This window comes from Natrix helvetica (assembly GCF_964273705.1).
Source record: "Natrix helvetica genome assembly, chromosome: 3".
Classification (NCBI taxonomy): Eukaryota; Metazoa; Chordata; class Lepidosauria; order Squamata; family Natricidae; genus Natrix; species Natrix helvetica.
The window spans coordinates 49115225-49132525 of record NC_138549.1 but is presented as its reverse complement, the minus strand read 5'-3'; the positions used below and the strand labels follow the sequence as shown (position 1 = coordinate 49132525).

The 17301-nt window shown below is 38.8% G+C and overlaps 2 protein-coding genes across 7 annotated transcripts in view; one reads left to right on the top strand and one right to left on the bottom strand.

The window, feature by feature from the left end:
* Positions 1-3088, top strand: part of MAP3K15 (mitogen-activated protein kinase kinase kinase 15) — an 89909-nt gene extending 86821 nt beyond the window's left edge. For all 5 annotated transcript variants that reach the window (XM_081949539.1, XM_081949541.1, XM_081949540.1 and 2 more), the window contains 5 exons: positions 1130-1325; positions 2293-2399; positions 2543-2640; positions 2711-2787; positions 2870-3088. In XM_081949539.1, coding sequence (XP_081805665.1) covers positions 1130-1325; positions 2293-2399; positions 2543-2640; positions 2711-2787; positions 2870-2948 — 557 coding nt within the window. In that variant the 3' untranslated portion in view covers positions 2949-3088. The remainder of the gene's footprint in view (positions 1-1129; positions 1326-2292; positions 2400-2542; positions 2641-2710; positions 2788-2869) is intronic.
* Positions 3089-3624: 536 nt separating this feature from the next.
* PDHA1 (pyruvate dehydrogenase E1 subunit alpha 1) overlaps positions 3625-17301 on the bottom strand; it is a 46186-nt gene continuing 32509 nt past the window's right edge. For both annotated transcript variants that reach the window (XM_081949555.1, XM_081949556.1), the window contains 2 exons: positions 16927-17035; positions 3625-4055 (listed from right to left, as the gene is read on the bottom strand). In XM_081949555.1, the coding sequence (XP_081805681.1) occupies positions 3891-4055; positions 16927-17035 (274 nt within the window). In that variant the 3' untranslated portion in view covers positions 3625-3890. The remainder of the gene's footprint in view (positions 4056-16926; positions 17036-17301) is intronic.

Sequence of the window (17301 nt, the reverse complement as noted above, 5' to 3'; positions counted from 1 at the left end):
CACTCCCAGATTGGGAGACATATTATCAGGCAATGGCACTTACTTGGATTAAAGATTGTATAGAGCTAAAAAACAAAAGGATTTTGATATTAGAAGGCCATGACCTACAGATAGGATGGCATACTTTTATATGGGATGGGAAAAACAAAATTCAGTTACTTCCAGAAAAATTTAATTAGGGAAGTGTTGCTATAGGTATGGCAAAAAAAAAATTTTTTTAAAGCATTACAATAAAGTAGCAAATTGGCTATCAACGATGGAAGCATTAATCTATCCAAACAGATATAGACAAAATAAAAAGATCCAAAAACTTCTTAAATGACCATGGGGAATTGAAAACAAGACAAGAACTAAAAGAACAAAGGCATAGACATCGATTGGTGGTCATACATGCAGATTCAGGCTAGATATAAGAAAGACTCAGAACAATATGGATTCCAAAAAGAACCACAAGAATTAGATAAGATTTTACAAGGGACAGAAGACAAATTGATTAAGAAAATATGCAATTACCTATTGAATTATAGAATGGAGGAGGTAGACTTGACCAAGCACCTGGTGTACCTCGAGTCTAGAAGGGCCGTTAGACTAGCTTTTTGTCCTGAGGATTGGATGATCAGTTCAATGGGGACTATCACCAGGGTGATCGGACCACTTGCTAGGGGTTTGCCATCCTAAGTCAGTCCCACTGGACTGGTTGGACTTCTCACCTTCCCTGGGGATGGGGTGAACTCTATGACCTCCTTCAGCAGGCCTGGGGTTGTTGACTGAGTCGATCAGCTAGACCTGCACTCAGAGGGCCAGTGCTCTCGGGGTTTCTTCCTTCTCCAAGGATTTTTGCCACCTCATCCCTGGGCGATGCTTGTTTCAGGCAAGGTTGATGTCTGCTTCCTCAGCTAGGACATACCAGCCATGGAGGGGTGAATGCCCCTGGGAGATGCAGGTGTTGTAGACTTTGTTGGTTAGCCTGTCTTTGAAGTAGCTGATCAGGATGTCTTGTGGCCAGTGGTTGAACCAACAGGCCAGATATTTTTAAATGGCTATCATTTAGAAATGTAGATTTTAATATTATAGATTCATATTACAAGAAAAGAAGTAAAAAATTAATACAATTCTGCTTTATACACAGAGCTTCGAACTCATTTTGAACCAGCATCAGAAACTGAAGTAGATAAAGAGGCAAATGAAATTGAGGAAGATTATCAGCAAGGAAGACCAGAGGAATCAGTTACTGCTGGAGGGTGCACACTTACTTCTTCTCAGTCCCCAGACACTGAACAGAAACTTAACTTGCAGTTAAATAAATTAAAGCAGCGAACAAACAGGTAAAGCGCTCTGGACAATATTTTCATTAAAACATTCAAACTGACATTTTAGTCATTTTTATGATAATCTACATATTGCATAAATTTCTTCAGCAATAGAAGCTCAACCAATTAAAGGTTATAAAATCTGCATTTTTAAATTTATCTTGAAAGGACAATTAATTTCTCTGCTGGCAGTCCAATAGACAGGAAGACAAAAGGGATGTCCACACTTATTCTTATCTCTGGGTCACCAAAGCTAGTGTACAGCCCAACAGAGAACCTAGAAGAAACTTATTTTTATATATACTGTCTTAATTATTTTTACAAATAACTCAAGGAAGTGAACATATCTAACACACCTTTCTCTGGTTTTTATCTCAACAACAATCATGTGAGGTGGGTTGGGCTGAGAGTAATTAGCTCAAAGTCACCAAGCTGGTTTTCATAGCTAAAACAGGATTTGAAGTTGCAATCTGCTTTTCAGCCTAGTATCTTAATCATTAAATCAAACTGATTCTCTGCAAAAAAAATTATAACTGCAATCTCAGAAATAAAGTCCACAAAAGAAAAAAAATGTTTTCTGCTCCAGAAACTCAAAATACATTTGCACAGGGCACTATAATATATTATTATTAAATTTAGATTTAGGACTGAGCAAATTAAGAGAATATCCTACACTTCCAGAGAATATCCTAGTTTCCATATACAAACCTAGTTTTAAATACCAATATATGAACAGTTTATTAATTTTATACCAGACTCATTTGCATGTTATAAGTGGGTTCTGTACAATTGATGGCCTGAATGCATGATTTAATTGAATGTAGTTCATTTGGTTGAAAATCATAATTTGGTAAAATCATATTTGTGTGTATAGAAAATAGAAAAATATTGTGTAACAATAAACATTTCAAATTAGGTTGTCCAGGTGAATAAATAGTTTTTAAATTAGTGTTTTATATCAGTACATTTTTTCATATAATAGGTTATTGGAAAACCTAATACAGAGGGAAAGGGAATACCAGACACTCCTTCAGCAAACATTACAGCAAAAAATTCAAGATTTGCAACTTCTCCAGTTAAATACTAGGGGTAAGCGGGCAAATGAAACTTTCTACGCTCATTTAAGTGGAGTTAATAGACTATGTGAAGTAATACCTATTAATAGCTAAGGCGTATTCTAGAAACAAACATTTGGGCAATATGTTTAGTTAATATACTTCGAATTGTTGCAGAAATTCAACCGTTGTCATCTGCTCTTCAGCACAACATTGATGAAGAACTTACCAAATGGTTAAAACAACAAAGAGCTGATTCAGATGAAATTGACAGGGTAAGACTAAATAACCAAGATGTTAAATGCCGTCATTTATTGTTCTCTAAACACAAATAATTTATTTCAGTTTGTTCAAGAGGACTATACACTCAGTGATGTTCTGAACAGTATCACAAAGGAGGATTTGCAACTGCTCAGACTCCGGTAAGAACAGTATTGCATAATTTTAGAAAATACTGCTTTCTAGTAGACTGAACCTAAGATGATGTTTTATTTTCTCATACAGTGGCGGACTTGTCTGTCGCATCTGGAATGCAATATTAAAACACAGAAAGCAAAATACAGTCTTGGGAATGAAGGATTAGCATTCTACTTTTGCTAGATACTAATGGACTTGTAAGAAAAAAATACATTCCCAATAAGTTTTATATACTGATTGCCTTGCATGTTTTGCACAATTAAAAGCTCTGTTTAAAATATTAAATAATGACTAGTTTATTACAAATTGTGTGTGTGTGTATTATTTAAATAAATCTACACAACTTTAGACATGTACAGTAACTTACAAAATACTTAGCTACATGAACAGTTCACCTTACAAAATGCAGTTGCTCATATGTAAAATGTAAACCTTTTCTAATATACCTGTTTTTTAAAAATATGTTTGGGCTCATATGTAAAATGTAAACCTTTTCTAATACACCTGTTTTTTAAAAATATGTTTGGGCTCATATGTAAAATGTAAACCTTTTCTAATACACCTGCTTTTTAAAAACATGTTTGGGTGTTGTATAACAAAGTATTAGGTTTTATATTATTTCGTAAAAGCAAGATAAACCACAAAACATTTCAAATTGTGCAAGGTTCCACACTAAGAAAAAATAATGTAAGTTGAATATATTATTTATAGTAAATATATCAATATATTTTGAGTACATTAAAATATTAAATTTTAAAGTAAATACAATGGACGAAACCATGAAAAACAATGAATGGAAGAAAGCAAAAGAGATATACATAAAGCAATACATGCTTAGAAAATCTTGATGAAACTTTTTTATTAATGTAAATAATAATGCCATTTTGAGCTAATTTTCATCATACAGCAACACAGAACAAACGGAAGTTCAATAAACTTTGTTTAATTTACTTGCACAACTTTCTTTCAAAATTCCTTATTTCTCATTTCCCCACCCTCCCTAAATTTTATTTTATGATTTATCTTATCTGGCTTTTATCACTTAGAACAGATGTAACAGTTAAACTCCAATATGCTATCAGTTTAACTAGTTGCTGAATCAGAATTCTTAGCCAACAGATTTGTACCTAATCCACTGATTTGTACCACGCACTTCAAAGGGTGGCTCTTTTTTATAGATATTATTGCCTAATTCTTCCAAAGGTGGTTCTGGATCAGTGGTGGCGAACTGTGCTGCATCCTCAATCTGTTTTCTTACTTCCACATCAATCTCCTACACCAGAAACAATAAAATATTAATAGACAGAAGAAAGCCTGTCAAAATACAGATTAAAGTGTTTTAAACTTACATTAACAATACATAGCTTGTTATTGCAATAAATAATCTGGTTCAAAACCATACCCTCTGGTTCTAATATAAGTGTAGATACATTAAGCTACAAAAATTCTAATCATGATCATTTTTTTAAAAAAAAGTAGTCCTCATATCTGTTACACACATCCTAAGCCATTTTCATATTTTAATACCTATGATGATCTAATTATAATATTGTAGGAGTAGTTTCTGTCTCTAGCTATAATAATTATCTCCTAAAGATTTGGACTTTAATTTCTTCTCATTTGACCAATGTTTTGGGAAGGGCAGCAAGATTCAAGAGAGCAATAGATTATACCGTTGCAGGAGCATCTTTAACCAAAAGGAATACGAAATAAATATAGGGTGTAAATACACACAAACATTTGTCAACTATGATTGCTAGTTTAAAACATTCTGAAGGATTTTTTCTAACAAATGTGATTATGACACTGATGTGTCAAATATGAATGTAGATAGACAAATTCAAAATGCCATGTTAATTGCTGTTAACATGTTAACCATTTTAACTACTAATCAATTATAAAAAAAACATACTCCATTGTGGGGGCCCCAAAAGTATGAGTCTCTTTTTGCTTACTGTGTAGAAAGGCCCTTAAGTTCAGTATATATGAAAGTTTGCTATATTATTATAGAACCTAAAAAACAATATAGAATATTGGATGAGGAAATTAAATCAGTTTGGGGCTTTGGCAGGTTTCAAAATAAACAAACAGAAAATAATGCTGATCAAGAATAGGTCTTCGCAGGACAGTGATATACTGAACAAAAAGTTGGGTTTAAAGGTTGAGAAAAAGATGAAATACTTAAGGGTTATTGTTGTGACCTGTAGGCCGCCAGCCCCTCCAGCAACCAAATCAGATGCGGCGGCAGCATGTGAGTCAAGGCCAGCATCAAGGCAATCTGAGAGCTCCAAGGGGGAAGAGGGAATTGAGCTGTCAGATAGAAACAGAAGCAGATCCTGGGCTGTCCATCACCCCTCAGATGGAGAGTCAACAGCCCCCAAGTCTGGAGGTGGCTGATGAGGAACAGGAGGAACATTTGGGTTCAGTGCCTGACGTGCTGATGTGCAGAAGGCAGAAGAGCACAGCAGGAATCTATGGGACAGAAAAGCCACCGCTGCTAGCAATTTTTTGCTATTTTATTTAATTGCAACCAATTGCAACGATCTAATACACATTGATTTTACTGAAGACACTGTCAAAAGGACACTATGCAACCTAAAACTATATCTATTGGTCCTGATGGAATATGTGCCTACTTTCTTAAAAAGCTCTCCACTGCCATAGCCGAACCTCTAAGCACTATCTATGAAATATCTTTTATAAACAGCTCCTTGCCTGACCTATGGTCAGTAGCAACTGTCATTCCTATTTTCAAAAAAGGAGACCCCAGCCTTGTTGAGAATTACTGACCAATCTCCCTTTGCTGCGTCTCCTTAAAGTCATGGAATCCATCATAAACAAATCCACCACTCTCCACTTAAAGACAAACAACCTATTCTCTAACAAGCAATTTGGTTCAGAAAAAAATTATTCTGTAATCTGCAGCTTCTACACTGCAAAAACATTTGGACCACACAACACAACCAGGGTAAAGCAATGGGTGCAATCTACACAGACCTCTGCAAAGCCTTTGATTCAGTGGTACATGACAAACTTCTGTTAAAACTAAGTTCCAATGGCATTTCTGGATCTTTGCACAAGTTGATAGCTGCGTTCCTATCAAACAGGCAACAAGTAGTCAAAATTGGAAGCGCTATATCAAACCCTGCACCAGTTAACAGTGGTGTCCACCAAGGCAGCATATTAGGACCTACACTCTTTCTGCTTTACATAAACGACCTCTATGATCATATTATAAGCAGCTGCTTCCTCTTTACCAACGACGTAAAACTATTTCACAACACAGACAATATTACCACCCTACAAAACGACCTTGACTGTGTATCTGAATGGTCAAACAATTGGCAATTCCAAATCTCTGCTAACAAATGCTCTGTCTTACACATTGGCAACAAAATTCAGAAACCAAATACAAGCTGGGCCGAAATGACCTAATGGATGATCTACACTCTGTCAAGGACCTAGGAGTACTCATCTCAAAAGATCTAAGCCCTAGAGCTCACTGTAAAAAACGCAGTGCAGCTGAAGGCTGTGCTCAATTGGGCCAGGCCAGGCAAAGAAACCTCCCAATCCAAAGGCAGGGATGTTTTTTGGGAGGCCGAGGAGGGATGCCATGCCCGCAACTTTTATCCCTCACCCACCACCCATATCCGGGCACTATGTTGAGGGAGCTTGGGTGTGATTGGTCTTGAATGTTGGGACACGCCCCCCCGCGTCCTCCTCCATGCTTTTGCAGGTTGGCTGGTTGTGGATTGTGGACACTTTTTCAAGCCCGCCCAGACTGGTTCCGTCCTTCTTTGGGATGGATGCCGGGACACGAGGGGCACAAGCTAGGACTGGGTGCCCTCATCCATTTCTCCCAAAGGTGCTTTTTTTTTTCCTCCAAGAGGCAACTGGACTTTCTGATTTTTTTAAAAAAGATGTTTCGCTTCTCCTCCAGGATGCTTCTTTAGCTCTGAGAAAGCTTCTAGAGGCGTTGAAGAAGCTTCTTGGAGGAGAAGCGAAAGGTCTTCGAAGAAAAAGCAGAAAATCCAACTGCCTCTTGGGGGGGAAAAGCATCTTTGGGACAACCTGGATGACCGAGAATCCCCATAGACATCCCTCATCCTAGCCTTCCTTTCTGATGCTGCCTAGCCTTGCTTGCCTTCCATCCCTTGTGGTGGCCACTCTCTCAAAGCCCATGATAGTGGAGCTTGTGGTATCAATTTTGAATTTGAATTTTATTGAATTTATAGACCGCCCCCTCTCCCCGAAGGGACTCGGGGCGGTGTACAGACAGCAGTTAAAAAACCATATACAAAATAGAAAATCTTAAATACCCCTAAAAACAAATTAAATGTAAAGCTGTACAATAATAATAAAAATAAAAAAGCAACCTAAGGAGCCTACCCCCAAAAATTTTAAATTTAAAATACAGGCCATCAAGGGTGGCTGAGGGTTCAGAAGTGGCACAGACCCATGGTTTCCTGATTGGTCTGTCCCAAACTTTTGAAGCTGGTAGGCTCTGGATAAAAGTCGAAACCTGAGTTTGATGCTGACCTAGAGATTTTTGTTGGAATACTGGTTTAAGTTTTAGAGAAAGACTGAATTCACCCTTAACTTGTGACTGCTTTCATCAAACCTTAGAGTGATTAAGAAAGAAGAAAGAAAGAAAGAAAGAAAGAAAGAAAGAAAGAAAGAAAGAAAGAAAGAAAGAAAAAAAGAAAGTTGAAAGGAGAGAGAGAAGAGAAAGAAAGAGGAAGGAAGGGAGGGAGAGAGAGAAAACCCTGCTATCATTTTTAATTGTTCCATTATTTATCATATGTTAATATTTTACACCGTCGCTACACTTAAGAGTGATTTTACTGCCTTTCTTTTGCCCAGGACTACCACATATTTTTCAAGGATTTACATGCATTCAATGTCTATAGTCCAGAGCATAAATATGTGTGTGTTTATTTTGTAGATCAGGTTGCATAAATCCAGCTTAATATGCTATTCCTGGTATGTGATATTTTGTATACATACAGAGAAAGAAGCACTCCTGTGATTTTTGACTTTTAGGCCTGCTGTCAAACATCAGCCATAATACTAATTACTGTTATGAACAATATGTACGTTGTATTACATAAATGGCTATTTTATATGTGAAATTATGACTGAAATATTTCTGCACCTATATTGGTTCTCACTGTCAGACAATTTCGCCTTAGTTTTAGGTTGCTTCTCTCTTTGTTCAGTTTCCATCCATTGCTTCTTGTTTTACCTTCTGGTGCTTTAGAAAATATATTGTCCCTTCTTTCTGCCAGCCCCTTAAAAGCCTGTTGCCTACCACACTCTTGGGCAAAGCATGTGAACCATTTCCTCCTTTCAGTGGTCCATGAAAGTACATCTATGGTATGTAGATAATAAAGTTGAAAAAAGGTGAACAATATTTTTATAATACTATAGATACATTGAGGCTGGGTATGACAAGGCATGGCTGGGAGGCGAGGGGCCAGGCAACGTACCCCTTGACATGAGTGACATTAAGTTAGCCATGCCCACCCAGTCACATGACTAAACTAGGCCCACCTAGTCACATGACCACCAAGCCACACTCACAGTCACATGTCCACCAAGCAACGTCCACCAAGCAAGCCACAACCACAGAACCGGTAGTAAAAAAAAATTGAAATCCACCACTGGTCCAGAGGTATTTCACAAAAAGTACTTAACTCCTCTGCTCTCAATAAAATACCTTATGCCACCAGGCTTGAAATTTTAGGCCTGGACAACCCCGAACTACGCCGCCTATTTTCCGACCTAAGCATAGTACACAAAATTATCTGCTATAACCTCCTACCTATAAATGACTTTAACTTCGACCGCAATAATACACATGCAAACAATAGATACAAACTCAAAGTAAACCCCTCCAAACTCAATTGCAGAAAATACGACTTCAGCAATAAAGTGGTCAATGCCTGGGACACTCTGATTCTGTTGTTAGTTCCTCAAACCCCCATATCTTTAACCTTAAATTGTCCTCCTTGGACCTCACACATTTCTTAAGAGGTCCCTAAGGGTGTGTGCATAAACGCACCAGCGTGCCCACCATCCCTGTCCTACTGTCCCCCTTGAGATGTACTCATTTTATGTGTTCATGGCCATGTTATACTTATTTATATCCATCTATTTGTACCAATTTCATGCAATAATGTCCATGTCTATACTAATACCCGTTACCTTGTACATGTTGACAAATAAAATAAATAAATAAATAAAGTAAATAAAAGACACACCCTAGCTCTGGGGATAAAAAGCAGGAGCCGGAGATGAATAGGCCGGTCAGCCACTGATAGCCTGCAATTCCGAAACCTGTCTGGAAATTATCAGAATTCTTCTTGGAATCTTCAGCACCTTCTGAGCGTGTGTGTGCATGTGCGTGCGTGTGTGTGTCTGCTGCTAGAAGAAAGTGAGCGCACCCTCCAGGATTTCCTTTGCAAGTGTGGGAAGAGAGAGAAACCTCTTGTGTGTTGGGGCCATTTCAGGGGAAAGGGAGCAAGCATCATTTTCCACAGGACTTAGAGACTTTGTGAGAGCATGGCTGTGGCACTCCTAATAAAGAGAACATTTCGTTAAATACAAAGGGCTTGTCATGTTTGGGAGCCTGGTCAGAACACTTATATTGACAAACACAAACATAAAATTATTTCAAAACAACTACCTCCCTCTTTGGATGATATTAAACAGGACTTACAAAGATAGGATAAATTGCCCTTATCATTATTAGGTAGAATCTCTGTAATCAAGATGAATATTTTACGAAAGATGCTTTTTCTATTCCAGATGTTACTAATACTTATAATGCACAATCCATTCAAACAATGGCAGGAGGATATTTCTAAGTTTATATGGCAAGGGGAAAAAAACCCAAGAATTAGATATATGTTACTGCAAGATGCTAAGGAAAGAGGGTTGGGTCTACCAGATTTGGGGTTATTACTGGAACCCTGACACCAGACTTGAAATTGTATTTTGATGCATGCTGTCTGGCTTGGTCAAGTGTTTGGGTGAACCTCCAGAATAAGAGGTTACTTGAATTAGAGAGCCATGAATTAAGGTTTGGATGCCACAACTATCTATGGTATGATAAAAGTAAAGTTAATATTGATTTTAATAATAATTTTGTTAGATATGCCCTACTAAGAGTTTGGAATAAATATAAAACAAGAAGTTGCCTCTTTGGCTGTCAGCCCGGGAAGCTTTCTTTAGAAAAGAAATGGTGGCAAACCCAGACTGGTTGACATATGGTAAAATTTTATCTTTCAACTCTGGTGACCCATTAAAGCCAAGGGAAGACCTTGAATCAGAAGGTTATGTTTGCCATTGGTTTACTTATCAACAATTGAAAGTAAGATTTAAACTGGATAAAAAGTGGATTTTGGATTTGACTTTGTTAAAAATGAATTGGAAACTTGACTATGTGGAAACGAACATATAGCTAAGATTTTTTGAATGTTATTCAAATTGAATTTGGAAAATGAACATGTAAAATATTGTATGATTCAGTGGGCAAGGAATTTTGGATATAATGTGATGCTTGAATATGGGAAAATATATGGATGAAAGGTTTAAAATTTACATTAAATTATAATCTAAAAGAAAATTTTTATACGAGGATGCATTGCTGGTATCTAATACCAGGTAAGTTATTTAAGATGTATAAATGTACATCAAATGAATGTTGGAAGTGTAAAAGTAAAGAAGGGACTTTTTATCATCTATGGTGGACATGTGATAAAGCCAAAAAAATGGAATATGATTCATACTTTAATACAGAAAATTTTGAAAATGAAGATAAAGATGAAACCAGAAATTTCCCTTTTGGGCCTAATGGAAAAAGACCTGGAGAAAAAATGTGGACCTTTATTACTATATATGTTGGCAGCAGCAACACTACTGTATGCACAAAAATGGAAGGACACATCGATTCCTACTGTGGATGAATTACTGCAGAAGTTGATGGAGTGGCTGAAATGGCAAAATTGACTATTTTGGTTAAAGAAAAATATATAACTACTTTTGTTTCCACATGGAGACCGCTTCTGAACTTTGTGTTTGAAGTGGAAAAGAATGAAACTTTGATTTTGGTTTTTACTGATTAGACTGATAGATGCTTATAGAAATGGCTAGTTTATACCGTGTTTCCCTGAAAATACACCATGTCCTGAAACTAAACCCTTGCGACATTTTTCGCGTGCGCAAAAATATAAGCCCACCCTCGAAAATAAACCCTCTGGACAATCCCCCCCCTCCGACCAGGCAGAGCACCGCTCGCCGACCTAGCGGTATCCCGAAGGCACCAAGCCACGGGAATGAGGTGGGGGCAAAGGCGCTTGCGTTGCTTGGTGCTTTCGGGGTACCGCTAGGTCAGTCAGCGGCGCTGTGCCCAGCTGAAGAAGGGGGGGTTGCTGGGCAGCTGCTCTCTTGCGAGCGGGCTCCTGAAGAGCCGGGCACAGCCTCAGGGTCGAATGGCTGTGTTGCGCTGTCGCAGCAGCAACGCAGCAGCCATGAGGTGACCAAGCTTATGAGCAGCCGCCCGGCAACCCCCCTTTCCAGCCGGGTACAGCGCCGCTGACCGACCTAGCAGTACCCGGAAGGCACCAAGCAACACGAGCGCCTGTTCACCACCCTCCGCGTCCCGTGGCTCGGTGCCTTCGGAATGCCCCTAGGTGAGTGAATGGGGCTCTGCATGGCTGGAGGGGAGTTTTGCAGCGGCTTTTCCTCTCCCCGCTCGCGCGAAGGGCATCTGCGCTGCTGGCGCCATCCGCCGCTTGGGTTTTTTTTTCAAAGCACGGAGGATGGATGCCGCTCTGGAAGTACGCTCTATGGTTGTGGATTGTACAACCATAGAGCGTACTTCCAGAGCGGCATCCATCCTCCGTGCTTTGAAAAAAAAAACCCAAGCGGCGGACGGCGCCAGCAGCGCAGATGCCCTTCGCGCGAGCGGGGAGAGGAAAAGCCGCTGCGAAACTCCCCTCCAGCCATGCAGAGCCCCATTCACTCACCTAGGGGCATTCCGAAGGCACCGAGCCACGGGACGCGGCGGGCGGTGAACAGGCGCTCGCGTTGCTTGGTGCCTTCCGGGTACTGCCAGGTCGGTCAGCGGCGCTGTACCCGGCTGGAAAGGGGGGTTGCCGGGCGGCTGCTCATAAGCTTGGTCACCTCATGGCTGCTGCGTTGCTGCTGCGACAGTGCAACACAGCCATTCGACCCTGAGGCTGTGCCCAGCTCTTCGGGAACCCAGTCACAAGGGAGCAGCCGCCCGGCAACTCAAAAATAATAAACCCTCCCCTTTAATAAGCCCAAGGCCATATTTCGTGGGTCAAAAAAATATAAGCCCCTGGCGTATTTTCGGGGAAACACGGTATTATTATGAAAAAACAAAAAGTTGTGGTTTGATGTTAATGCCTTATTTTACTGCAACAGTTGAAAGTCAATGCTTCTTTTTCCTAATCCTTCCTCACTTTTATTTCCCCCTCCCTCCCATTGTTTTCCAATTTTCTTTTGTATTTTGTATCTTATTTTACTGTGTAACTCAATAAAAATGTTAACGTGATGTTTGGGGATGAATCTCTGTAAATTATGATGAACACTAGAAAGTAGGCCTTTGAGTTAGGCTCCCCCCCCCCCCCTATCTGTTTACAAAAAAGTAAGTAGAATTATTTGTGATGGAGTACAAAGATAAGGAAACATATGTGCTTATTGTGTCCCATTAGACTATAAAAAATAAGATTTGGACAGGAAGTTCTCCAGTGGGACAGATGTGGGGGGTGTGGGCTCTTAAGAGTCTCACATGAACCCTGTCTGACAAACCATCTCCAAGATTCTTTTGAATCAGAACCCCCACTGGAGGTGGGGGTGAGGAAGGGCAGTGTCTCATCAGATCCTGGGGGAAGCAACAGATCCCTCGTGGGTTAGAGATTTGCCTATGAATAGGAGTCGGGGCGGCAGCCTTCAACATGGCTGACAAGATGCTGACTTTGTCAAAGTAATTTTGGAGCAGGAGGGGAATGGAAGAGATGGAAGGCTGGGTAAGGAAATTTATTTAACCCGCAACTATAAATTAAACCTGGAAAAGGCAAAGAAATTTTGTGAACATAAATAATATTGATGGTCAGATCGGGACTTTGTTTCTCCAAAAGAAAAGGAAAAAGGAAGGTGGATGGTTGTAACACCCCTTCCCCCCAGAAGCTCTTTGTAATGCTTTCTGACAGAAGGATAGAAAGCAGAGAAGTGGCAAATCCACGCAATTATAAACTTTAAATTTGGTTTTGGATCCTGAAGGGTTTTACTTTTACTTTGTTTGAATTTCTCCCAGATAATATAAACAAGAAAAAAGCATGTCTTCTTACTGATAATGGAATCTTAACCTTGACTGTGTGGGAAGTTTTAATTAACCAACTGCCATAAATTAGAAGGAAGCAAGAGAAACTCTTGGCTGATTACAAGCTTGCTAAAAGTGATTTATTTTGAGCAGTTATTAAAGGAAAGAATAAAACATCGCACTCAAAAAACTGGGAAATACAAAGGTTTCTTTTTTCTTCTCTTTTTTTTCTCTCTTCTGCAAAAGATTAAGGTGGCATCAGATTCTCTTCCGGTTTCAAATTACTTGGGTTAACTAAATTTAAGGTGGAGCAGAAATTTTGAAATAAGACTTGTATAATTAACTGCAATCTTGGAACTGGATATTAAGGAAGAACAAAAGACTAAGATGGCTCCATAGCAGTTGTAGATAAACAAGGTAGATTAGAAGTCTGAAACAAGAATTGTATAATTAACTATAACTTTGGAACTGGACATGATGGAAATCTGGGAATTAGAAGAACTACATGAAATTATAAAAAATAGGCATAAATAATTAAAATCAAGCCTAAATAGAATCCTGAATCCAGGGAAGCAGAGATCTAAAGAAGAATTCAAAGAAGAAGAAGGTGGGCAAGGCAATGAAGGGGGGAAAACGGAGGGAAATAAAAAGCAGACAAAAAACTCCATCAGTCTTGGCAACGATATAGGGAAAACAGTAAAAAGAGGTGGTGTTCCAACAAAAGGGAATAAAAAGCAGACAAAAGTGGTTGTGAAGGTTGTTAGTGGTATAAGGAAAATTGAACTAAGAGACGATGCCCCAACAAAGAGAAATGTAAAAAACACTTGTGAGGGTGACTAGGGGAAAAATGATGGGAATGGAGGTGTTAGAATAAAAATAAAGAAAAGGGAAAAGACAGGAACAGAGAAGTGGGACAAAAGGCTTATTAGGAAAAAATCAGACACTTAGATATGGGAAAATATAAAGCAAGATAAGGGTTTTATTTCTAAATATGATAATAAAATGGAGTTGCTAACTGGTTGAACATAATAATGGAAAGATAACGAAAAAAGACCAAAATATATGGAATATGGATAAATATGAAACTGATATGGGGAGGTTGTAAAGCAGAGGTTTATGTTTCACTTTTATATATGATAATTAAATTGAGTTGCGAATTGACTGAAAATGACAACAGAAGGATAACCAAACATGGGTTAAAATATATGAAACATGGATATATATAGAACTTTTAAAATGATGAACAAAGTGAGAGGTTTAGCACTTGTCATTTTATATAATAGATTAAGGGAATTGTAATTAACATTGAACAGTGAAGTTTGTCATTTATAAACAATTTAAGGGTAATCTAATCCAAGATACGGAAAAATAGAGAGGGAACATGGAATATATCTACAATGGGAAACTACTGAGACTTAAAGACAGAATCACAAATTGGGGGCGCGTAAGGATGTATAATTGTATAAAGATAATGATGAGAATAGCTGGGAATGATAACCAGGTCTACATCTCAACCAAATTTAGGCTGGGTGGGAGGGTTAAAAGTACAATGACTATATATGTATACTTTTTTGTTCTATTTTTTGTTTAAGAAAGGAGAATATATGTTAAAATCCAATATGCATATCGAAAAGGAACTATAAATACCATCAACATAAAATGGAGCTTGCTCAGGAGCTGAAATACACCAAGTAAATAAGATGAAGAGTGGGAAGAAAAGGAGAGAGGTAAGGGAAGAAGAGATGTATAGGAGAGAAGGCAAGGAGGGGGGAAGAGGAGGAGAGAAATGAGCAGAAAGGGGGGAGAGGAGGAGGAGAGAGGAAGGGGAAGGATGACAGAGGGAAGAAAGGAGGTAGGGAGGGGGAGGAGAGAGGGAGAAGAAAGTGATGGATAAGGACAAATATGGTGTATAGAGAGCAGAAGAGCTAATAATTGTGTTTCAGGAGTTGATGCAGTGGTGGGTTCCTCCCGGATCGCACCGGATCGCGCGCGCTCCCTTTCAGCGCTCCACCTGGCTTGCGCGCTCCCTTTCAGCGCTCCACCTGGCTCTCGCGCTCCCTTCCGGCGCTGAAACCGGAAGTACAGTTTTGCCCGGCCCTGGCGAAGCAACGACGCCTGTCTGCGCTCCACCAGCTCGGCTGGGAACGGAGATGTTTCCTCAGCGGAGCGGAGCGCCTGAAAAGTCTTTCTAGATGTTCACATATCTGTTTTTAAATTATTTTTTCCAATATCGTGCCAGGTATTGATGTTAGGCTGATTGGTCTGTTGTTTCCTGGGTCTGTTTTCCCCCCCTTTTTTGAAGATGGGAACCACACCAAATCCTCTAGCATAGGGGTGTCAAACTCACATCGTCACGTGACGTATCGCGGCTTTTTTCCCCCTTCACTAAAATGGGGGTGGGCTTGGCTAGCACCTTTTGCACCCAGGCCGCGGGTTTGACACCCCTGCTCTAGCAGATCCACAGTGCTGCAGGTTTTTTTTAAAGATATAGTACAATGGTTCTGAGATAACATCTGCCAGCTCCTTCAGAACTTTGGTGATTTATATTCATCAAGATTAGACAGGCTTTCTCTTACCATTTTCTTGCTTATTTCTAGTCTTGTCTTTTACAGTTACAGTATGTTTTTGGTAGATTGGGTTAGTTTCTTTTTGCATGAAGATGGATGCAAAGAATGAGTTAAGCAGCTCTGCTTTCTCTCTAGTGCCTATTACTTCCTTGCCATCTTCTCTCTTTAGTGGACCTACTATTTTCTTGATTTTTTCTGTTATTTATATGTTGAAATAAACTATTATCTTTGACTTTTGTTTCAAGTCTTTGTTCATTTTGAGCCTTTGTTTTCCTGACTTCATCTTTGCAGATTATCTGCTGATATTCTGCCTCAGTTATGTGTCATTTCCATTTTTTGTACTTATCCTTTATGTATTTCAGTTTATCAGAGAGATCTTTGTGCAAACATGGTGGTTTCTTCTTGGATTTCTTGTTTTTCTTTTTCAGTGGTATTGGACTTTTATGATCATTATTTCAGAGTTTCCTATGTTTCTTGAGTTGTTTTCCCCTTTAGGATTTTTATCCATAGAAATTTTTCTTAGGCTCTCTCCAAGTTTGTTAAAATCAGCTCTTCACTGGTTGGATTATATTCTAGGGGACTGGAGGCTAATCATATAATTGATGATTGCTGGAATTGGGTAATTGATGAAAAGAAGGACTAGGGGAGACATAGCAATGTTCCAGTATCTCAGGGGCTGTCACAAAGAGGAAGTCAAGCTATTCTCCAAATAACTTGAGGGCAGGACAAGAAGCAATGGATGGAAATTAATCAGGAGAGAAGAAACCTAGAACTAAGAAAATTTCTGATGGTTAGAAAAATTAATCAGTGGAACAACTTGCCTCCAGAAGTTGTAAAGGTTCCAACACTGGAAATTTTAAACAAGAGATTAGATAACAATTTGTCTGAAATGGTATAGGTTTTCCTGCCTAAGCAGGGGGTTGGACTAGAAGACCTCCAAGATCCATTCCAACTATGCTATGCTATGCTATTCCTTCTGTTGCTTGTGTTTGCATAATATTGAATTCAAATATGACATGGTCACTCTCACCCAAGGTTAGAAGAACGTGTAGAAGAAAGGGGTAGTAATCCGTGGGGTTGATTATTTTAGTAAGGTAGTTACATCTTTGATTTGAACAAGTGGATATTAAATGAGGACTATTTGTACCTCCAACTCATGATTAATTATTCAGAGAAAAAGATTTTTCTATCTAATTTTCACAACTTGTGAAAAGAAAAATTATTACCTTGAGCTCCTCCACACTAGCTAAGTTGTTGTTCACCATTCTGTCCTTCAAGAGAGTAATAGGATCACTTTTGCTTCTTACTTCTTGAATTTCTTCCCTTGTTCGGTAACTGTAAAAAAGCCAATTACACAGGCAAACCATATGAAAACAGTTTCTGCCAATAAATTGTTAATAATATAATGAAAAAATATCATGTCATTTATGGCATTTATATGGCAAATGGTATAAGATATTCAAGGCTTTGTTCTGCAGGGGCAAGAATATAATTTAAGGTAAAATATGAATATAGACAAAACAGCAGGAAAAAGATTCCTCTTACATTTAAAATTCATTGCCTTTCATTGCTCTAACAAACTAAGGGAAATTAAGATATGT